This window comes from Anas acuta, chromosome 3, assembly GCF_963932015.1.
Source record: "Anas acuta chromosome 3, bAnaAcu1.1, whole genome shotgun sequence".
NCBI classification, from domain to species: domain Eukaryota; kingdom Metazoa; phylum Chordata; class Aves; order Anseriformes; family Anatidae; genus Anas; species Anas acuta.
The window spans coordinates 106,690,574-106,715,139 of NC_088981.1; the positions used below are offsets into that span (position 1 = coordinate 106,690,574).

A 24,566-nucleotide genomic window follows, 5' to 3' on the forward strand; every position below is an offset into this window, starting at 1 on the left:
AGAATATTTTTAAACAGGTTGAATTTAATTAAATTTAATTTAAATATTTTTTAAAAGATTCTACAGTTCACTGAAGAATCTTCAGAATTTTTGAGTATTTTTTATGCTGTTTTTCTCCTTCCAGTGCACTCCTGATAAAACCTTTCAGTAGAATCAATTCTGGTCTTGATTATCTATTAAAATTAGTAACAAAATATAGTTTCTGTAAATATATAGATCCATGGATGTTATGCCTCCTATGTAAAATAAGATAAGAGGTCATGCTTCTGTAGCAAAGTAAATAACAAAGAGGAACTCTCCTGCTTCTGATGTTCTTTGGGTAAAGCTATTCAGAAGTAATTCCATGTATACGCTTAGTCCAGAAGATTGTTGTTCTCTAGAAAAATGGCTATGTTAACAGGATGCTTTTCTGAAGAACAGGAAAGGGTTATGAGTGTTATTACCTTGAATTTCTCTAGAATAGCTTTCGTAGTTCACATCCACTACCTATTTTAGTCTGAACTAATATTCAGGTGTAGACATGCCCATAGTGATTGAATCATTAGAAGAATTTGGAAGAATTACAGGAACTTGAAAGACTGCAGTTATCAAAGCAGTGAGAGCTTAGGAGAGCTCTCTGTATGGAAGAATAGGGAGCTAAGCGTGAGAGTGAAACCATGGCTTCGTAAATGGACTTCTTGCACACGGCGTTCCTACCCACAAAATCCAGGAGGTAATTACCTGGCTTAATCAGTCACAAATGAAAGGCTGTCCCAGGAAGAAATTACCTCATCCTGAGGCTGGAACTAGGACAAACCTTCCTGGGCCTGAGAAAGGTGTATTTACCTTTCTCAGGGTTTTCATGTTGTAACAGCCTGTTCCTGAGGTGGTTGGTGGTTAATACCTCCTTTTTGTCTCAGTGACGCAACCAGCCTGAAATCTTTTTCCAAAAGCTGAACGTTGTGTGAAATGCCACCGTGTGACCCGTGGAGCTCACTCCTTGGGTACATGGAGCTTGAAGGACAGCCTACGCAGTTTCCAGGGTGTAGGAAACATTAGGAAATACTGACAGAATCAGTGTGATGAAATAAATAGTGTTCTCAGGCTGCTCTTCGTCTGACTTTGAAAACATTACTTTTTATGGCCACAGATTTTCCAGTGGGAAACGCTGAATGCAGTTCAGGACTAGCTTTGTCTAGACTTCCACTGGTCCTAACTCCAAAAAAAAAAAAAAGCCTATTTGGCTTCTTGCTCACTGAATAAAGCTAGAATTAAATTCACTTTTTTTCTGACAGAAAGTCACTGCTTGATTCAGTGCCCAAGGCCATTATTGCAGTGCTATTGATGCACTGGGGACCCACAGTGGTGTTTTTTGATGGATAAATAACTGTTGCTTTACCTACATCGGTATGTAATATCCTAACTTGGGTATAACACTTGTTGGGCATGTAATCTCAGGTATTTATCTGAAATGTGCTCCATAAGTGCATGCTGCCTTTGTCTAGGTGGTGGAGGTGGTCTTGCTATTTATATATTGGTGTTCTACAAATATTAATAACACTGCGCTTCAGAGAGAACGATAACCATAAACTCGTGAAATGACTCCCAACAGTTCAGCTTGATAGTCTGTTGAAATTGGGTTGCTCTGGCTGTACCCTCTTGAGGCTCACTGCCAATCTCATATTTTACCCTGAAATTCCAGGAGGAGACACTCAAAATAAACACTACGCTAACAACACTTTGAGTTATCTTTAAGGCAGTAGCTAGCATCAGTTTCTCTTGAGCCTCTGTGTGACTTTCTTCATTTGAAAATCCATGAAGTTTGACCTTTTGGATACATTTGCTCTTATTTATTCTCTCTGTTGGGTACAGTGGGAATTGAATTGATGTAGCTGAGGAAAGAATGGGTATAATGTAGATGCTAACCTGTTACAACTAAATTGTTCCTGTTGGTCCCATGTTACCCAGTGCCAGCTGCTTTCTGTAGTGCCTGTCTTCTCACTAGCTTGCTTTCAGGATAGAAAAACACAACTTTTAGATTTGTGTTTGATTTTTCTTAGGAGGAGAAAAAAAAAAGCAACCTGGAAATGACAGGACTATTCCAGGCACCATTGCAGAGTTGTTCAGCTTTTTGTTATGCAAATGCTTCTTCTTTGTCCCTGCTTTTGAAAATAAGCTGATCTTCTCATTTAGTATTAAAGCCTAAAGGTGAACGTGATCAAAATAACCCATCGCCAAGGTCGGTATAGCCATTGAATCAGAGAGGTTTGCTAATTTTAAACTTCAGTGTTTTTCAGAAAGTAATGTATTTCACAAGAACAGAAGAGAGAATGTAGGATCCGGACAATATGCATCGCTGTGCACACACATCGCTGCCAATGAAAGCAAAGCTTACAGGTCTAATTTTAGGCATTTCAGCCTTGGTATTGTTCCTTACAGCACAGTTATTTTCCATACAATACAAAGCAGTCCTTTTTTTCAAGTTTTATAAACTGCTTTACAGAGCAAAGCAAGGACAAAGTGAGCATATGTCATAGTTGAAAGCAAATGAAAGAACCTTAACTAAGGCTGAGGTTAGCAGTGATTGCATGTTGTTTCTATTTTCAGAAGACAATTCTTTAAGAAAAGCAAAAATCTAGAGAAATATATCAAAGAGACTTGAAGTAAAGAGAGTGATATGGTGCCTGAACTAGGACCCTTGGGTATGACTGGATTTGCTTCAGTACATTTAGCTTAGGTAATTAAAATACACTGTGTTTAGATGTCTAGTAACTCATCCTCTTAAAATGTCAAAATTTCCTGTAGTGTTTGGAGAGGCAGGACTTCATGGGATGTCTGCTTATTTCTATCGGCTTAAAACTAAGTATTGTAGTTGCAGTGGAAATGTTACAAATAATTCTTTATGTAACACCATATCGATGCTATTTTCTAAAATTACCATTTATCAATACATTCATAAATAAAGAGTTTGTAGAGTTCTAGAAATACATTATATAAATGCTTGTGTTTTTTCATACACATGAAGTACCACGGATGAGAGAGAGGCAGTGGGTACTAAGCTGTGTTCCCCATGGAACTATCAGAAAGTCAGTGATACTAATCTGTCAAAACTATTCAAAATAGCTTTAAAATTACTTGAAAAAAATAAAATAAGCTTTAAAAAGTAATTGAATTAATATAGTCCCCATTTTCAATCTGAGGGAAGCTTATCAACTAAATAAATGCATGATAATGGCTTCTAGATCGAGATTGTAGAGGACATAAAGCAGATCTTGCTTTGGTGTGATTTTTGTTAGTAAATCTGGGCCCCAAAATGAGCTGTTTGAGACAGGTGGGTAATTGGTGGTATTGTCAGAAGGACAATATCTTGGGCAGAACCCAATATCTTGAGGCTGCTCTAACATTGAGCTAGTATTTTATCCCCATGGTTTCAGCAGAGATCCAATGCCTCTTCACTGGGTTTCACTAGCCAGTGCCTAGACTTAGGTCATGAGGACCAGAGCAAAATTCGCTTATAGGCTCTGCAGTTGGCCCCAGACTGGGAGAGCCAGCGCAGTCTGAGCTCCAGGGGTAGACTTTGTTTCATGCCAATTTAGTTGTCTAAAAGTTAGATGTATAGTGTAAACTAATCACGTGGTCATTCCTGCTAGTCAAATGAGAATAAGCATCCCCAGAAAGCAATTAATCCCACTTATCTTGTATATATACTTCTAGCATGCAATAAATTACCTCTTGGTGAATTGGGTGCCTGTTTCTCTCCATTGCACACTGGAGCCTTGATGACTAGTTTAGATTAGATATCCAACTTCTAATGGCTACCACCCAGGTAGAAACAACGGGGATTAATCAACTTCCCTGCCACATTCACTATTCTGTGCATGGTTTGTGGATAGTTTGCTAGAGAAAAGGTTTCCTTGGTTTTTGTTGCAATCACTTCAAATTATTTGGCATTAATAGAATGATTGCTCGGTTTTCTGTTGTCTCTTGTTACATAAAAGTTTTGAAAATTGTAACCAATTTTTTGCTATTAACTGTCGTCATTAATAATAGAAACTATTTTCATTTGGTTTCTTGAGGGAGCAGACTATGGTACAGACAGGCAGCTTGATGTCCTTCTGGATTCTGGCCAGATTCTGGGAGTCATAAATCAACCAAGCTCTTTTCAAGTTAAGAGAAAAAAATGCTTCTAAACAAGTTTGGAGCAGCGATACTGGAACAGGGTGGAAGTATGACATCAGCGAAGAATGAGCAGAGTGTCGAGTGGCTTTCCTTGGTGGCAGGAACTAATTTGATGGAAACTTCAAAACAGCAATTGCTTGGTTGTTTGGAGGATTGCAGCTCCTCAGGGCTTTCCCATGCCTGTTGGAGTCAAGAGTTTTTTCCTTTTATTTATTTATATATTTTTTTGGCAACCAATCTATATGGCAAGCAGAGCAGACAAAAAATTGGTTGTTCTTCTTAACCTTAAAAAGCCTTTTTCTAGATTTTCTGCCTTTTTTTTTTTTTTTTTTAATGGAAGTGACATCTCTGACCCCACCACTTTTTCCGTTTCTGTTTTATCCTGTTGTAAGGGCAAACTGGCAGCTTTGACAATCAGCTTTGTTTCTGCTTTTGTTGGGGGGAGAGCAGTTCAAACCTCTGCTTGAACTGAGAAACCTAGGTGAGGAGAGAAACATAGGTGAGAGGAAGGGTAGGCAGGGGTCTCTGCCTACTTATAAGTTTGCCACTTATAAGTGACAAACAAGTCAGTTTACTCGACACTGCTTTGTTAGGGGTGAGGAGAGAAGGAGGAATATGGAATAAGGAAATAGAAAATAAATAGAATAGAAAATAAAATTTAAACCTTTCTCTCTGCTACTTTTAATCCTCGTTTTCTACTGTAGGACATCAGAATTGTTTCTTACTGCAGGTATATGGACTTTTCCTGTGGTTTTTCCTCCTGTCCCACTTTATAGGTGATTACGTTCACCCAGCCTTTTAGGACCCAAAGGTATTGTGCTGTGTCTCACTTGCCAGCTCTGTCAATGAACGCAGCTGCTTCTGCTCCTCCAGTCCACCAGTCATCCTCCCTGGGAGTATTTTCTCCTCTGACCAGCCCGTGGTGGTTTCGGGTGGCCAGAGGAGTACACATGGATGCACAAACTCCACACGTTTGCCTGCATGTGAGGAGGCATGCAGCAGTCTTGCCTTCCTCCCTGCAACTGCACCTCATGCCTGCAAACCACAGCGTTTCTCGGCTGGCTGCCTTGGGTTGTTTAAGCTTTACCCAACATAATTATAAGCTGCATAATTCACTTAGCTTTACAGCCTGATTTTTTAACAGAAATGCTCTCAAATGCTGTATAGCGTGCAGCATCGGTTAAGCACGCTGAGGCCTGCCCCATCCCTCCCGTGGGGCTCCTGCCTCTGCGAGATGCTGACGGAGCCCTTCTGGCAGCCCGGGCATCCATCCCTCCCTCTCAGCTCACTGGGGTGCCTGCGTTATCTTTGTGCCTGAAGACGCCAAGACGGTTTAAATGTCAATAAGACGTTGGCCAGATGATTTTCCTACAGCGTAAGCAAGCTGACTTTTTTTTTTTTCTTTTTTCTAACGCATACACCTTGCATGCTATGAACATAGCTGCTCTTGCTGCTTTTGCTGATGAAAAGCCAGCAAAGGAAAAGAAAAAGTGCAGATGAAACAGCAGGGGCGATGAGAATTGGCACTGAGTAGGGAATGAGAGCCAGGTAGGAGGGAGGGAGGGAAAGAAGCTGGGAGAAGGAGTCGGGATGAGCTGGTGCAGACTTACTGGGACTGGCTTGGCAAGAGTGCTGGAAGGACAGGAGGAAGCCAAAAGCACAGGAAAAAGACCGGGCGAGGAGGCAGAAGAGGGACAACCTGGGGCTGAGATTCACAGCTTGCTGTTACCTAACCTGCCTGACAACAGAGCCAGGGTAATGCTGCACGGACACTTAGTGTTAAGCATGTCTGCATAATAAAACCAGCTTAGCCTATATTTCTTGCATCTATATAGATATACATCTGTGTAAGTGTAGGTGTTACTCAGCAACATTACAGCCAGGACTTGCGCTGAGCCGTGCAGGCACGTTCCTCATCCCAGTCTGTCAATGTGCGCTCCCAGCTTGGCCCGCTCAGCTCCCCAGGACATCGTTAATGCGACATATGATTATTCATGTGCCCAGCTATTTTTAGGAAGCATTAAATGCCAATCCCAATGTTTCACAGTGATGAGCGTGAAAGAAATTGGGACTTTCAAATTGCTGAGAACTGGTACCACATGAAGCAAGGAATGGGTGTAAAGTTTATCACGGTGAAGTTCAGTGCCTGTCCTGCTCTGTATGCTGGTGTCATTTTCTTAGAAAGTAGAGGTGATAGAGTTTAAGTTGAATTTTGAGCAGGGGATGCAGCAACTAAATACTTCGGATCAGATTTGCATAGCTATTTAGGTACTTGGTGAGATTTCATAAGAGCACTCAAGCTGCTGGAGAGCCGGTAGGTACATTTATCCTGAACCTCACCTTGACTTGCTTGAATATAAAGGAACCAAGGCAATTAGATAACAGTCTCTGCATTAGCAAGTAGTCCAGGCCCATGGAAGCGCTTACATGTCTCTGGAAATCTGGCTCCCTATAATACTTGCCTTGAAGTCTATGTTTTCCATTCCAAGATACACACATTTTCCCACAGAATATAATGCAGAGTTTAGTGTAAGTGAGAAAAGACATACTGGATCCTTTTCCCTGAAACTATGTCTTGACATACACTTGCTTGCCTCCCCCTTTGCTTGGCCTAAGTAACAGGCCTGCTCTGGTCAGGAAAGCAGGAAAGTTGAAGGGATTTTTTTCCACCATGAAAAAAGCAGGCAGATTTCCTGAATATCATTTGTTCTGTTTTTTTTTTTTTTTTTTTTTTTTTTTTTCTTGGAGACTGAAAAATATTACTACCAAAAGCCCATCATATGGAGTCTTCTCAGTTCCAGAGGGGATTCTGTAATAGGTTCTCTTTATACTGAGTTTTTTTGGAGTTATTTACAAAAAAGAAAAAAAAAAAAGTGCTACAACTATAACCAGCTCAGACAACTCTTTGCCTTCTGGCAGCCAACAGTATTTTATATTGCGCCCTCTGATTTGATTTACTAGCTTCTGCTTTTTTCTTTTTTTTTTTTTTTAAATTCCAATGTTTACCTTATTTCTAAGCTGTGTTCTTCATTTCCTTTAACTTTTCTCCTGTATTGTCATGCTTGAGAGAGTTAACAGCTCTACCCATACAGCATTTAGCATAAGCAGAGCATTATACAACTATAGATATGATAGATTATCTGTCGTTTTAAAGCTTTCAGTCAAAATCAGGTGCCTATCTAAAAACTGTACTCCAATGACAAAGATTGGAGATGAACTGTGAATTTCTATGTGAATCTCTACTATTTCCTTCCTAAGTAATTACAGTACTCCTTCCCAAGTTGTTAAAATGCATGAATCTATGAAAGCGCTTTTAGACTTTAATGACAGGAATGTGTTAAAGCCATTTTATATCTAGTTGTAAAGTTTTAAAGTCACTTTTAATATTCGTGTACTCATAATAAGTTAAAAGGTAATAGGCAAAAGAATAGTTATCACACATTTTTACAAATTATGGAAAGATGGAAAAAAAATGAAGTGTTCATAAATGGTTTGTGGAGTTGACTAGTAAAGTGGAAAAGTTTACTTATGATTTGAAATTACCCATGACAGTCAAATTTAAATGCAACTATTAAGTGCCACAGCATGAGTATGTGCTACTGAATATTGGGAAGATAAAACAGTAGGAGAATTTGTTGGCGATAAGAAGAAGGTAATGTATGTGGGATAAAATATATTAATGGACTGGAGATAAGTTAATAGAAATCTGGAGAGAAGCTGGGCATTCCTGAGGATAGGTTTCTGAAAATACCAGTTCAATAAAAATAGCAATTAAAATGGCTAGGAAATACTAAGACTGAAGTGGAAAAAGTATGTCACTGCTTGAGCATGTGGAGCATCCTTTATGTAATTATAGCCACTTGTACGAGTTGGTAAAATCGTAAAACGTATGGAAAAAGGAGTCAAATTTTCTTAGCTAGTCAGAGTCCGGCTGTGTCATGACCGATGAGAAGCAGGCGATTAAGAAATAGTCACTGTTTCTCACAGTACAAGAAATAGGGTCACCAATGAAATTATTGTATAACATTTAATTAAGTTATGAAACTGATTTCCACAGGATGTTGTGGAGACCAGGATATAAATGTGGTCAAAAAGGGATCAGACAAATTCAGGAAAGCTAATTTAATCAGTGATTATTAGACATGATAGTCTGGAGAGTCAACAGAGAGAGAGAACAGCACCTCCAAAGTATGACTCATCCCATCCTAGGAGAAATGTCTTAGATCAACTTGCTGAATCGCTATCTGGAGATGACTGGCCTGAGTGACGATTGTTGTGTAGACACTAAAATCAGAGGATGTTAAAGCTAGGTGAGCTGGATCCCAGTGTAGGTGTTATATTCATATTGTAAAGTTGTATAGGACACTTTGGAAGTTAAAAAACCTGTGGGTAAAATGAAATGGTGAAGATGGCATTGACTATAAAGAAAGGATATTTTTGTATTTGTCATCCAAGATATTTTTGTTCTTTCTTACCAGCAGTTTGTGCACCCTACTGCAGAAGTATAATAAATATAAAATAGATTATGTCATCATCAAAATCACTCCCAGCCTCTGGAGTCATTAGAGAGAGCAACAGTCATATTTTATCATAAACCTTTTTGCTTCCACATTCTCTAGCGATGAGTGAAGTAATCATGAGGTAATGCCAAGGAGGGCAGTGTTTGATATTTCTAGCTTCCCAAATTGTACAGCCCGAAATAGTCCAAGGTAGCTGTCAGTGTGGTTTCAGCTGCTTAGTGTCACAGCTGGGAGTAAAGGATTTCAGCCGCTGCTGGTTCCTGTCACCTGGGAGCAGTTACTGTGAGAGGCAGAGCCATGTGAATGCTACCTTAACTTTTCCTCCTTGCCTGTTGCCTCCAACAATTCCCTTTGACTTGGGGAAAGACTCCCTTGTTGGCTTCAGCAAGACCCTCAAAGTTGTCTCAGCAAGTGCAACTCTCTTTAAAACAGAATTGTCTATGTTATGTTATGTTATGTAATGTTATGTTATGTTAATTTTTTTTTTCTTTTCTGGCCATCACCTTTGTTTTGTGGGCCTCAACTATTCCCATGGACAATCTAATGACAGCCTATTAGGAGCAAACATCCTGCCCCTTGAGAATTAGAGCTATATGTCATGCCTTTCGGGGCTCATAGCCAATATTATTTTCTTTTTCTTGCTGGGTCTTCTAAAGTAGTTTTCCCAGGTGGCCTTTATCTGTTGAGGTAGGTGGTGAATCAGAACAAAATTTTATTTTCCTAGGCCATTTAATGGAACTGCAGGCTGGCCTTTTAGATTTAGTATATTTAGATTTAGAGGCCATTGAAGGGATTTCTGAATCAGCTTGTCAGTATGTGGCAGTCTATCAGTTTCTCTTGTCCTGGCAGATAATAAATGCAAGGAGTTCAGACAGTATTATTTGTGAATTTCATAATGCCATAATTTAAATATTTATATAGCTTTCGCTTGTTTTCATTCATATTTTTATCTGCACCACCATTGCTTCTTTTTCTTTTGTTCAATATATTGCTACTACCTGTTGTCAGAGTGCTTTGCTGAAGGAGTTCTGCATACATGGATGTCCAGATCAAAAATGTTGTTGCTGGTGCTTTTTTGCTCATCTTTTTCTCTCATCTCCAGAAAGGTAATTCCTGAACTGTGAAACTGTGTGCTAGAAAAACAGCACTTACAATGTAATATGAAAAGCAAGCAGGTCTTTCAAGTAAAAAAATAAAACATAAAAAATAAAATCTCTACCTTGTGTGTTGTCTTTTGGAGGATGAGGCACAGAAGTTCTTCTGGATGTGGCAGTGCTACAAATACGTCATGTGTTGTAGAGGTCTCTTTCATTTCCTCCTCCTTCCTCAGCAAAATATTATATTTGGCCGTGATGAATACTAGTGAAATTTAGATTTTGTCTCTCACTTATTTTTGTCTTTCTCTAATTTCTCACCAAAAAAAGCATGTGTGCGCACACATGGATTCAGCTGGGCAAGTATATCAGTGTTTTATTAGCACAGCTGCAAAAAACAGTTATAAAAATTTATTCCAGTAGAGCTCTCATTGAAAACAGTTGGAAGAAATTGTTCCAATTATTTTTAATGTATGAAATTACAAAATTATGCAGTCCTTTAGCATGAGAGGCTTTTTCTCTTTCCCTACCACCCTCTGGCTTATCTTTTAACAGAAAGACCATATGCTGTGATTCATACTTAGGACTTCTGAAAAGTTACAGTTTTTTTACGTTGCTGTCTTTTGTAACTATTGTACTATAAAAAAGAAGCCCAAACTAGAAGAAATAGCTAACAACTTTCAATTGTTGCATATCCCAGATCTGTTTTGTATTTGTAATGAATTTTATGTTATGAAGGGCATACACGAGGCTTAGAGCCTTGCCATTAAGGTCATGAAATAATAATGAGGTTCCTGTATCAGGGACACAGAGTTTCCTCAGAGAGAGACAGCTTTACTTTTGCTTTGTCCTTGCTCATTTCGCAGTTTCTATCAATATTAATGTCAGAGTGCATTCTTTTCTTTTCTTTCCTTTCCTTTTTTTTTTTCCCCCTAAATATATAACCTTGCTAAGACCTTTGTCACCTGTAAAAATACTTGTATTTTTACATGAGGAAGGGCTTGTGAGACTCATCTATATTATCTGTCAGTCTGATTTCAAATAGCATGCGCTGATTAATGAGGAAATACTAGGGGATGGTAATGATTATGTGCATTATTACTTTTTGATTCTGGATTTGACCACGTAGCATAGATTCTCCATGCCAAAGAACTTATTTTCTTAATCTCCATTATAGCCATTTTTACATTTTGAATCAATTGTGTGCTTTATAACACAAATTGGATTGACAGCTCTGGCAAGTGAAACTCATAAAGGAAGAATCACACAGAATCACACTTTTAAATTCAATCCTAGAGGTCCTAGTTCAGCTTCATGCTTTCCCAGCCTTGACCTTTTTGCTCCCATGTCCATCAAAGATACTCGCCAAAGCTAAAAAATGACTTGGAGATCTCAAGTATGATTTGAACCCCTTGTATGTTATGCTATAAACTAGCAAGGACAGGCACAAACAACAGGGGTCCCTGTACTTAGCAGCTCGCCCTCTGGCACAGCTGACATGACGCTGACCACGCACTCTCAGCTGCTTGCACGCATGCTAGTGGGAGTGAATGGGACGGCTGACAGCTTCTTGGTTAACATCGCATAGCAGGAAAATGTCAGCTCATTCAGCTAGACCAGGAACACCTTATTTTCCATCTCACCTTCAGGTGCACACAACAAAGCCGTCCTACTAGCATTCAGGGGAGGCAGGCATTGTTGAAGGTCTCCAGAGGGTGAGCCTGTTGATAAATCTTGATGAATAAATTTAGATGGTTTTTCTGTGATGACTTTTCTCTTGACAAAACAGAGCAGGGCACTTGTAGATGTCTAAAGTAAGTGGGCAAGATCTCATTCAACTGATTAAGCTGCTAAGCATAGGGGTCTGGTGCCATCTAAAATGTGTCTTGAGACGTCACAAGGAGCTAGCAGATACCAAGTCATACTACTCTGTCTGGGCAGCTGAATCCAGCTCAGTGTGGTTTAGGTCATTCCAATCAATACTCTCTAAAGTATGACTTCATCCTCTTCTTGCTATGAGATGGTTACCAACCTGCCTTCTTCGTATCACAGTGAAAAATGTCTCAAATAAGCTGTCAAACACCTATAAATTAAACTATTATGTTCCAAACTGTAAAAATCAAATGCAATGAAAAAAAAAACCTTTATGTTTCACACTAGAGCAATGAAGAACTTCTTGTATGAAAATTATTTCTGAAGAAAACATTTTCAGGTTTTCTTCTGTTTCTTTTATAGTCGGTGTTACTGAGGGTCAGGTTTTAAGTATATTTTTTCCTCTTCAGGTTGTTTATGTGATTCATTTGCTCACTTGTTTCTATGAGTAACATTTCTGACTGCCCCTCAGTGTCCAACTCAAAAGTGTAAAGCCATTGATTTCATTCTGCAGAATTATGATTCATCATCTCAGTAATGTATTTCCTCTGCATTTAATCATGCTCCATCTGAAGCAGTCACAAGGGATAGTTCTGACGATTGGTTTATAATGTATTTGGGGTGAGCATTGCACCAATGGATCACTAGCCACAATGTTATAAACACTTTGTTTTGACTCTGAAAGGTTTTTAGGAAAATAAAAAGCTGTATCTGCTTTCCTGCTAACCACTTCTGTTAATATCTATCATAATATAGTCATGTGGTTTTTACTACTGTAGCTGTTTAGCACACAAGTCAAAATCATCAGTTGAAGTCAGCTTATTCACAGTGGTCAGAGATGTGTGTGCAAAAGCAAGCTAACTCCAGAGTCTTAGATGTTCCCTTCTCAGGGAGGAATAGAATGGAAGCAAGAGACTTAAAACTTATACATATATATATGTATCAGCTTCCGTTTATTTCAGTCGTTACAAACCTATTTGTAGACGCTATGCTGTTGTCCCTTTGTCAGTCATAGTTGTCACCACAGGGCACGGGAGCGAGAAAAAGGTGAAAAAGAGAGTTCGAGAGAGTTCCTGTGAGTTGGGAACAGAGAGGAACTAATCCAGGCACTAATCTTGCTGCAGTTATTCCTTGCAACCACCATACAGTGCTCACCACATCTGCTTCTCCCTGTGCATCCAGCACTATGAGACAGTTTTTGCACTGTTGGGCACAGCTGCAGTTGATAATGAGAGAGCTCGGTATTAGAAAGGGGTTGGAGAAGACCAAATTTTTATATAGCTTTACAATGCTCAGTTTCTTATCAAATTAAATTATATTTAATAATAATATTCTTCTTACTCTTTGAGGCCAGGACTTTAATTGACAATAAGAACTATACTGAGGAAAAAGCACAAAGGGACAAGGGGGTAAAGAGAACATCTTGAGCAGCATGGTCTCTGCAGTTCAGCCATTTTGTTCTGGGGCAACCTGGAAAGGGTGGAAAAGAATTAATTTTTCCACTGTTTTGATAGGAGGAAATAACAATACAGAAGAGAGGGCTTGTATTTGGTAAACCATCATATGGTGTTTGTAATGGCATTAGTTACACCTGATTAAAGGTTGTAATGCAGAGGAATAGCAATCAACTTCAGTAATGTATGCACCTCCTGGTGAGATCAGGAATAACATTTTGATTCTAGGTTCTCCACTGTTGATGAGAGGGATGGGACCTTTCTTGCTTCACTTGAAGCATTTAGAAATCCAGTTTCAGATCTAAGCAAGTTTACAAGGCTGCCTCTACAACCGTTAGAAAGAAAGAGATGCTTGTAGAGGGTGATTCATCCTCTCTTAAAATAGGCATACATATATTCATCCTGCCTCTTTCAGACATCTATCTCTGCATGGGGTGAATCACCGTGAAGATGTCTTGCCATCTCCATTGACTGCAGAGGAACCAAAGACAACTAATATTTTAAACAGCTAATGTTCAATGTGATTAATCCACCTTGGCAGGAAAGTAAGGTGGTATTGTTTAAAAGCTGCGATAAGGAATGTGGATATAAATCAAGGATGAAGCTTGTATCATAAGCAGAGCCCAGTGACTCAGAAATGTGGTCCTAAAAGACGTGTGATGGGTTAAAACCCAAATTGCAATGAGTCTGAAAGGTGAGCAGTAAGAGTACCTATTACTAAATATTCCAGCTTAGAGAATTTGGCTAGTTTGTGGAGCAGGTGTGGAGAAAGTACTTATATGTAAATATGAGTAATGACTGAAGTCTTAAAAACTCTTATCCCCAAGCCCAAAGGAAAAATAGCATTTGAATAAACTCTGGTCTACAAATTGACATGAAGGCTATTTTTCAGGTAAAGGAAGTACTGGTCAAGTTTGGCATAACAAAATTAGAAGTGTAATTACAGTCTGCATAAACGTGATTCCACGGTTCCAGAAGAAGGCTGGAATTCACTCATGGAAACTATAATGTTCAAGCACGCCTTGCAAATTTTTCCTCTCCCCCCCCCAAAAAAAAAGAAGTTTGAAATAACTGTCCCAGAAGAGGTGGAATACTAATTGTCAGTAAGTCTCCGAAATACCTAGAAATCACATAAGCAGTTCTTTTGAAATGCAAGAGTTGGAAAGTAATGATCAGTGCTGAAACGCAGTTTGTTCCAGTGGCCACTCCTAGTGATGTCTAGGAAGTTATGATTTTCAGGGCATCTCACACGGGAAAGCCTTTTGGAAGTGATAGATTCTAGAATAAAATCTCAGAGAGATCAGCAAAAAACAGTTCTATTTGGCATAGGACATAAAATAAACTTGTCAGAGCAGTGAAAGCTCTTCTGGTGGAATATTCTGGATAATCAGTCTAACTGTTACTCAAATTTATTGGAAAGGTGTTTAGCATATGAATTACTACAAAAAGATACAGTAAATGTTCTGTGTGCATTTTAATATTGTTATTTACGAAGACAGAAATGGAGAGAATAGACCTTTTAAGAAAAAAATGCAAGTGCTGATAAATGATACTTCTTCCTCAATTCATGCCTCCTTGTAATGTACTAGTGACCACAGCTGATAGAGGCTGGGCCAATAGCAAAATAAAATGATGGCAACTGATGCGTTTAAGTGTTTGACATTCAGCGTTAACAAGCGTATTGTTCTCTTCAGAAAATATTCACTAAATTGTCTAGGAGATCTCAAATAGGTCACCAAATTCTGTCTCAGTATTGGAGAATTAAAAGTGGGCATGACCAAAAGAACTACCATAGAAGTTATAGCATGCAACAAAACCAAACAAAAGGGTGAAGAAGGAAGTGTTCAGTTAAAAAAAAAAATTTCTTCAGATTTTTTTTTAAGATAGTCCAGAACCAAAACTTTCTGTAGAAATATGGATACCCTCCTTCTTGTGGTTTGAGACAGAGAAAGAACAAGCAAAAGGGAGATTTTGCCCCTGTCTCTCCAAGGCAGGGAGAGACATGCTAGAGCCTGGAAGCTCTCCTGAGCTCTTGGGTCTGGTTGAACAACACAGATAAATCTCTGCTTTATGTATTTATGTATTTCTTCCTGTGTCCTCCTGTAAAGGAGGAAAGAAGGCTATGGCATGCTGTAAGCAGTTTCCTAATCCAAATTAGGAGAAGGGGCAGAATTAGGAGCCTGAGTACTTCAGATCACGTGCCTACGGGTTAGTTTATACGCAACCTTCTGTATTCAGAATTGGGCTTTGAATATAGCCCTAATGTGCCCCACAGGGGTGGATCAACAGTGGAGCTACTGGTGATTCTGGTATTGGCCTCGATTTGAAAATGCAGAGAATTCCCATTTGGTTTTATTTCAGACTTAACAAAAGACAATATTTTCACAGTTTTAATGAAATAAATCCAAATTCTGTTTCCTAGACACCTGAAGAAAAAAGCCCTACATACCAACTGTTACTTTAGAGCATCCTCCTGTGTAGCTTTTACCTTTCAAATGTTTATTATTATTGTTATTATTATTATTGCTTGAATCTAATTGAATATCCATCTCATTTCAAATAACATTTAAAAATATATCTCTTTTATTTTGCTTAAACCTCGTCTCTCCATTTATTATTCAATTCAGTTGGATAATTGCATCTCTTAATGACATTACTCTCTATTTTCCCCCATTTCTTTTACGCAGAGAGATTGCAGACCTGAATCTGATCTTTGGTAAAACCAGTAGAGTAATATGAAATCATTGGATTTATTCCAGATTTTACTGTAGTGTAATACCATCAGAACCTAGCCTGTTTGCTTCACCCTTATTTCATCATTTGTTATCAGCAGCAAATTATGACTGTTCCTAATTTCAGTATGGGATTGTACACAAAAATTCTGAATTTTTTTTCCTCTACTGATGGACTTTCTGTTTTTCTAGTGCAAAGAACAGTATAAATGTGGTGAAAATTCCAGAATATAGGGTTAAGTACTGTATAAAGGGGAGAGCTCTGCACAGCCTGTCCCTGTTGGGCTTCTGCTGTGTCTGGGCCTCTGCCACTGCCTGGAGTGTTGCTCCTTGTCTGGCTTTTTTGCCCTAACAGTAACATTGAGAAGTGGATTGCATTCATCTTCCACTCCTGCTGGCTGTATCAGCTCTTTCTCCCTGCTGGCAAAGTGCAGGTGTGGAGCTGCAGTGCGTTAGGATCCATGGGTTCATGGTTCAGAGGAGTAGGAGGAGGGCACTGAGCAGTGGGGAGCTGGGGGTCGGCATCCGGCATCTTCTCACGGGTAACTAGTGATAGGACTAGAGGGAATGGCCTCAAGTTGCACCAGGGGAGGTTCAGGTTGGAATTTAGGAGACATTTCTTCTCAGAAAGAGCAGTCGGGCATTGGAACAGGTTGCCCAGGGAGGTGGTAGGGTCACCGTCCCTGGGGGTGTTTAAGGAAAGGGTGGACGTGGTGCTTAAGGACATAGTTTAGTGGGTGACATTGGTCATAGGGGGATGGTTGGACCAGATGATCTTGGAGGTCTTAATGATTCTATTACTCTGTGATTTTGTGATTTCTTCTTCTGTGGAACAAGTGTATTTGAAGGAGTGAAGCACCTGTGGTTTGATAGCCTGCTTCTCTCTATCCTTCATGCTGACATTAGCAGAGGAAAGGCTGTAAGTATTAGAAATAGCCCGAGGAGAAAGGAACAATGCTGGGAGTTGTCAGGAGTTATAGTTATTATCAGCACACAGCTGGAAATTTGATAAACAGCCTGATCAAAAATAACAAGAAAATTATTCTGTTATTGTCGATTATGTGCATAGTTCTGTGCTTTCCCCAGCATTTAATTGTTTTGGGTTTTGTTCCCCCTATATATCTCTGTATGTTGGAGGCTATATGGTGCTTAATGTACCGTTTATAGATTTGTATTGTGTCAAAGATTGCAAAGACACCCACTACACTTGCCTGCTCAATGCCTGGATTTCACATGTAGTCCCCAGGAGTCAGCACGTTCCTGTGGGAGCTTGTGGGCTGGGAGTGGGCAGAGGGGTGGGGATGAAGCACAGCTTTCCTTCCAACCTAATGACTGCCTGCCAGCACAGCTGAGCTGGCAAAGTGAATGTTGTCATTTGCTTCTGGCATAGTCCACACAACTCGTTCCCGTTTCCCAGAGCCAGGGAAGAGCAAAAAAAAAACATGTGCCTTGCAAGGGGACTCATTTAAAGCACACGCCCCATGTGGCTGCAGAGATGTTGATTGACTACAGCTTTCAGCTCAAGCAGGATTACTGGGAAAGCAGGAGCAGGAACACTAGCATGTGCAAAAGCAGCCAAAATACACTGAGATAAGTTGGGTCAGTCCCAGTGCTTAGCATCACTTAACACCAGGTGCCTGTGCCCAGGGATGTGGGTGAATCTGCCTGCACTCCTTCTGGAGTCAGTGAGGGAAGGGAGGTGACCCCAGTCATTCTTCAAATGATCCTTTGGATGAACCCTTTTACTTTCAATGGAGGGTACCTACTGTGGGTATGAAAAGTTAGGTGGTATGACTGCTCCATTTCCCTCTCATTGTTTCCCCAGATGCTGTGGTTCCTCCCTCTTCTCAAACAGGGTCAGCAAGAGCAGGTTGCTCAGGGCTGTCTGCATCTGGGCATTGAATATCTCTTGGGGTGGGGACTCCACAACCTCTCTGGGCAACCTGTGCCAGTGTTTGATCAGTGGCAGAGTAAAAAAGTGTTTTAATGCATCCAGACAGATTTTCCTGAATTGCAGTTTGTGCCCATTGCTTCTTGTCTCGCTGGGCACCCCTGAGAAGAGCCCGTCTCTGTCTTCTTTACTTTAAATTCCCACTTGGAATTTATACACACTGATAGCATCCCCCCCAAACCTTCTGTACTCCAGGCTGAACATCCCCAGCACTCTCAACCTCTCCATGTACAACACATGCTCCACTCTCCTAATCTTATCACCTCCATGGCCCTTCACTGGCCTCTCTCTGGTATGTTCAAGTCTCCCTTGTTCTGGAAGCCCAGCTCTGGACTCAGCACTCCAGGTGCCTATCACTGGTGCTTAGCAGAGAAGGATCACTCTTCTCAACCTGCTGGCAACACTCTTCCTAATGCAACTTAGACAGAAAATAGCTTTATATAACTGGATTTAAGCAAAGGGAGCGAAAAGGCACAGAACAGGATTTTTGGAGACATGACTGGACATTGCTGATGCTGTCTATTCAAAGGAGTTTGGGTCCTTTTTCAGCACAAATATCATGTCTTTAGCAGCACTCAGTTTACTCTTCCATAGAAATGGACAGTTATATTTGTTTGCACTTGGTCCCTTTGAAAATTGAAAACTTGCCGAGGAGGCCAAAGGGAGAGGAGGGGAAAGATAGGAAGCAGGTGGGACTGGAACTGTTAGCAACAGTTTGGGGATGTTTTGAAATAATTAAACAGCAAAGGAGCTTCCGTAAGTCATGTTTTGCTATTCACGTTTATTTTTTTTTCTGCTTAGGTCTTTAATAAAATTCTAAATTCTATTTGTAAGACTGACCCCACACTGCTAGTTTAGTGCTGGCAAGCCAAGTGGGAGATACAGACCTGATAAACCTGTGTAGGAACAGCTGTAAAATATTCCAGGGGAAAAAACACCTTCAATTGGCCAAGAGATTTGGATGATGTCCATGTGGAGAGCAGAGAGCTTTTGAAACACCTAAAGCTCGTGTGGGACACATGGTAGCATTGCAGGAAACCTATAAAGCAAAAGATTTATAAGGGAAAAACTGGAAGACCAGGTATGGTTTTAAAACTGGAGGAATCGTCATCCTCTTGCTGCACATGACTTAATCCCTGTTGTCTCCAAAGCCCCTAGTAAATTGTATAAAAGCAGTTTGCTAAGCCATGCTTCTGAGTCCTTTGAGAGGAGCTTCCAGCTGCTGCAGCCCCTTGCTCGAGCTGGCTGGCCGTGCCCATCCTGAGCTGCAGTGGTGCAAAGCGCAGCCGTGTACGTCCTCATGTTGTTCCTGCCAGCTGCTGGCACAGCCCGCAAGGCTCCTGTTTTGGAATCTGTTTAATAAAACTCTAGCTTTTAAAACTGACCCTCCTACTGTAGAAACAGCAGCTAAGGTGTTGCTGTGTGAGAGCTGAAGTACCAAGCATTGCTGGGAAGCTTGTTCCTCTGCGTGGCTGATGTTTGCTTGCAGCATTTTAGCTAAGAGGATGTGTTTTTTAAGCTCAGCTTTTATTGCTGTTGCTGCTTGTGACACAACACTGGAGTTTCAGTATTTTTCTTGATCTCTAATCTGCATTGTGTTGCCCTTGCTAATATTAAAATGTTCTCCTGCTAGAGTAATCTCATCGGGAATAGACTTGACACCTTTACTCGTGCTAAATGCCTCCCTCTTTGCTGGTTCCTTGTTTATTGTGAATCTGTCTCCAGCATTTGTTTGGAGTTGAAACATGTTGCCTTTTTTTTTTTTTTTTTCTCTTTCTTGTTTTTTACCAATCAGAAAATGCAACAGAAGATGAATAACACTGCTTGAATCGTCACATTGCATAGTTGGAAGCTTGGAAGTTGGAAGCAAATTTAGAGTTTAAAAGAATAAAATTTTCTAAACAAAGAAATGCTTGCAGAGTGACCTTTCCTCTTCTTGAAGACTTAGTGATTGTGCAGCTGTTCTCTCCTGTATTTTCCTAATGCATATTCATAGATTTTCACAAGGAAAAAACATGTTTGGGAAACCATGATTCTAAGTTAATTAAAAATAGTTTTTCATTTTAGAAAATTAAATGTGTTGGCAGTGGCTTACTCATTGCTAATGGGTAATTGTACTTTTTCAATAATAATAAGAGATTCAATGAAACTCTAGAAGATGTTAGAATGTGATTAACTAGATAATCTGTATATTTGAGTTTTTATTCCCAAATAAGATGGATCTCCCAGAGCCAGAAGTGTGAGTTTATATTTGATAATTATATGAGACTCTTGAGCTTTCTTGCAGATTATAATTCAATTCTGAAGGGAAAAAAAAAAAAAAAAAGAGAGAGAAGGAAGAATGGGTGCCTCTAATTACAGGAAGACACTGTGACTGGCTTGGTCAGCTTGTTCAGTCCCTCATTTCAAACAGAACAAGGCAGAGTATGTGCCATGCTGTGCTAGAGCTGCAAATACAAATACAGAACCCATCAGTCCCAAATTATACCTTCCTCAAGTACTGGTTGTTTCTGTGGAACAGTTTCTGAAAGTGTTTATTAAGATCTTAGCCATGGTTTTCATTGATTTAGTAGAGGATATTAAATGTTGAGGAGCATTAGAGATGGCTGGAAGGTGTTTAGGATTTATTGGACAGCTTGTGGCTGAGCAAGCAGCTTACCAAAACAAGGGACCTGCATCACGGAGGCAGAAAAGCTGGGTCTTATTTCTTTGAATCTGATGATAGGAAAGGTTTTATGTATGGATGTTTGTTCAGCTCTATATTCAGGTATTCTTATATATGTGCAGACCCACTCTTTTTCTATGGTGTTTTATGTCCACATTACCAATAATAATAAAGTTAACTTCAGAAGATGGTTATGATTCACACGTCTGTCTGTTTAGTACCAAGTCCAAGGGCTGTAAAGCTAGCAAAATAAATGCAGAAAAGTTACTTTTACGTTAACAGTAACAGAAAATTTGTTAGTGAAAAACACCTGATCTTTGCCCATTGAAAATGCTTTTTTTTTTTTTCTTTTTTTTTTTCTCTTCATGTGTAAGTGCTGTTGAGAAAATATTAATGGAGGTAAGGATCCAGGTGAAAAGAGTCAAGTAAAAGCACACTTGGCTAAATTAAGAGAGCTAGAAGATGCCTTGTGAATCTGCCTAAGATAGTTACTGTAATTGCTGAGAATCTTTAATGGTCCTCTGGGTCCTAAGCAAAGCACCTTAACACTGCAAGGGGTCACATATTTAAAGGAGAAAAAGAAAAAAAAAAGGGGGGGGGGGGACGAAAAACAGGCCCCTTAAAGATTAAAACAAATGAAACAATCTATTGTTTCACTTAAAAGTCATCTGAACTGGAATTACTGTACTTTAGTCTCTGTGGGATTAAAATTCAGATTATGTCAAATTAGGTCAATCTCATACACAAGAGGATGGGGACTTCAAAGCTAAGGCTGGGACAATTGTTCTAAATACTATAAATTACATACCCACCCTTTAGCAAGACAGCTAATTTCTAGGCATCTGCACGTACAGGTAGGCCTGTGGTAATTAACTGAAAGGTCGAACTCTCCAATATGGCTGAGTTTACCAAAATGTGTGGTTGGGAGATAGGCAAATATCCAAAGAGAGTTTGGCACAAGCAGTGTGCTGCCCTTAAGTAGCAGCTCTGTGAGTCCACGTAGTAGGGTTCCTGTAGTTCAGAGAAGATGCAAGGCCAGGAACAAGAAAGTGCTGAAGCATCTTGCAGGGCTGGAAGAGGAAGGAGGTGCGGAGTATGGGGAAAAAACATCTGTTTGCTGGAAGCACCCCAAAAAAATGTGGACCAGGTCTACCTTCACTTGCTCATCTAGTAGCCAAGGTCTCAAAGATATCTCTAACTGGAGTTTCTACCTTGATGGGTTGTAGCACTTTTCACTGTCCAAAGACTGAATTTCTCAATTTCGTACCAGCTGAATGCTTTGTAGAAAGCATTCACTTCTCAGTGTTGGGGGTGTTTGTGTAATTGAACGGCCTTGGCAGGGATGTCCCGGCAACCCTAACCATCCTGTTGGGCTGTGGGAGGGGATGCTGTGGAGGGGATGAGGACAGACCAGGCAGGGATGTCACCAAAGGCTCCCCTTTGGTGGCCATGTGGTGTTTCGGGATGAGACCTGGTGCCACGGGTAGCATGGCACTGGTGGTTACGTTGGTTACGCATAAACCAAGAGGAACGGGAAGCTTTGTGCCTGCTCAAAGATGGTTCCTGTAAAGGGAGTTTTATAAATATATTGATTCTCTGGAACAGAACAAAATATCTCCTTCTGAGGAGAAAGAAACTAAATTTAGTAATAGGGGAAGATGCCAAAAGCAATAGATTAATATCAGGAATGGGTGGTGATACGGATTAGAAATCAATGCATTCGATGTGGTTCTGTCATTAGAGGCAGATGCTATACTGGAAGATAAAAACGGAAATGCCAAGCTTGGCTCAGGAAAGAAATTATTCATCTCTTTGCAGTGCTGTACAGGACAAGTTAAGTACTGTGTGTCATCTGATTAAAAAATAACTGAAAGACATCTCCTGTCATGAACAAACTGTAGTACAGTAGTACTGGAACAGGTTAAAGGAAAGGATTTCTTAAAAGATATCTCAATTGGAAGGCCAGTGTCAATAGCACTGAAAGTTCTGTACGTACATACACAAATGCGTATTTTGTGTCTGTATGTTTTATGTGTGATATTTACTAGTATGTCTGTTAGATATATGTAAGATATATGTCATGGATATCTCTGGAGTTAACAGTGGTGATAAACCAGTGTGTGGAGCATCCAGTGGTTTACGTTGTAAACCTCTCTGTCCATAACCCTGCACCTGTGAGGAACAGCTGCTAACTTGAGTGTCATACCAGAGAGATTTTCAAGAGAAAGATAAAGAGGAATTCTGCGGGCATCCCTAAATGTGTGAAAATTTTTTATTAAATTAAAAAGAAAAAAGAAGTGAAGTCATCTTTTTTCATCCCTAGTGTGAAGAAAAGCCAGAAATTACAGAAATCACTAAAAATGAGAGGCAGCTTTTCAACGTGATACTAGCACTATGGTGAAATGGAGTAGTACTTTCCAACGGAAGGAAAATACCCTACCGTCAAAGTCAAAAGAAAATAAATCTTTCACTTAGACGATACTATTATTAAAGACAGAAGAGATTTATTTTCAACATTAATTTAAAGGCAAATGAGCAGTCTTTCTCCAGGCCTTGAGATATGTGGGTGAAAGATGTATTTTTCACCATTTCAGCCTCTAACATTCAGGCATAGCTTAGGTTCCTGTTCACTAGGGAATCTAAAGTTATGTTTTGACTAAAAGCAGCAGTGAGTGCAGAACAAGTGATGCGTTCGAGCTTTGCCACTAATCAAGTTTAAAATGATCACAGCAACTTGGCTAATTGTATTAATTTATTTCTTCTAAAGGCAGAATGGGGAAACAGAATAGCAAGCTGGCCCCTGAAGTGATGGAAGATCTGGTGAAGAGCACGGAGTTCAATGAACACGAGCTAAAACAGTGGTACAAAGGCTTTCTAAAGGACTGTCCAAGTGGAAGACTGAACCTCGAGGAGTTTCAGCAGCTCTACGTGAAAGTAAGTTATTACTAAGTTTCTTCTGTTTGGCCTTCAAAAAGTTTACAAAGTAATACAAAGCAAACACATGGTCAACAGCTGTCCTTCATTTAAACTAAGGAATCCTTCATTAGGAGAAGCAACGCTGGATACAGGGAGGTAAATGGGAAGTGCTGCCCTCATTGAACTAGCACTTCTGATAGCTACAGTGACCAGTACCAAAAGTTTAAGGAAAAAATACGTGGTTTACTCAAAGAAATACAGCCTCTTCACTCTGTAATTTATGAGCCTTTTTCACCTTCAATAAGAGGTTGCAGCCCTATTCAGTAAGCCATACTTTACGTATTTAATACCACTGGAATATAAACCCTGGACCTACTCATATAAAAGACTATATTTCTTTTGGTTTCAAACAAAAGTAGTGAGGCTTCATGGCGGTATGTCCTCTGCAGATAAATTATGCACTGTGTACAAAGGATTTCCTTCTCTAGATTTTGAGTACTGCCTTTCTTTTTTCTCTACTGTTTCTTTGCCCTTGATAGATATGAAAGGAAAGGCATGCTGCTGTTCAGTTTATTTTCTTTTTATTCTTCATTATTTTATCATGTCCAATGTAGTCTTTTCCTTACATTTAGTATGTATTTATTCTGTAAAAAGAAGTGCATGGGGGAAGCATAAGAAGTGTATTCATGTTATAAAGATAATTATATTTTAATTCAGAATCGAGTGTCTGCCTAAAGGTCAGAGACTTCAAAGTAATTTTAATTAGGGGGAATACTGGATGGTGATGATGAACACTAGGATCAGAAACAGTTCATAAATACGTGAGGCCCAATAAAAATTTAAAAAGCCTTTCAAATGTGTTAATACTGAGCACACTGACAATTTCTGCAGACAAGTGGGACTATCTGTCTTTTCCCTTAAATGCATACTACAGTCCTATCCTCAATTTCTTCAGTGTAGAACCAGATCACTCTGTGAATCATCACCTAGCCCCTTTTAATTTCTAATGAGTGGTCACAAAAACTGCTAACTACAGGTTATATAAGTAAGCCTCTGTCTTTGTGTTTTAATATTTATGACTAGAGATGTTGCCCGACAATCTTTTTCTTAAAAAAGACTGCCTTTGTAATAACTGTTATTCTCAGATGAAATAATTTTTACTGCCTCAGGTATTGTGCTTGTTATTGACTGATAATTTATAGCT

General features: G+C 39.6%; 1 protein-coding gene across 5 annotated transcripts in view; it reads left to right on the plus strand.

Moving 5' to 3' along the window:
• VSNL1 (visinin like 1) overlaps positions 1 to 24,566 on the plus strand; it is an 88,381-nt gene that overhangs the window by 14,649 nt on the left and 49,166 nt on the right. For 4 of the 5 annotated variants that reach the window (XM_068678653.1, XM_068678656.1, XM_068678655.1 and 1 more), the window contains exon 2: positions 23,214 to 23,380. In XM_068678653.1, coding sequence (XP_068534754.1) covers positions 23,219 to 23,380 — 162 coding nt within the window. In that variant the 5' untranslated portion in view covers positions 23,214 to 23,218. The remainder of the gene's footprint in view (positions 1 to 23,213; positions 23,381 to 24,566) is intronic. The other variant, XM_068678657.1, reaches the window with a different exon arrangement.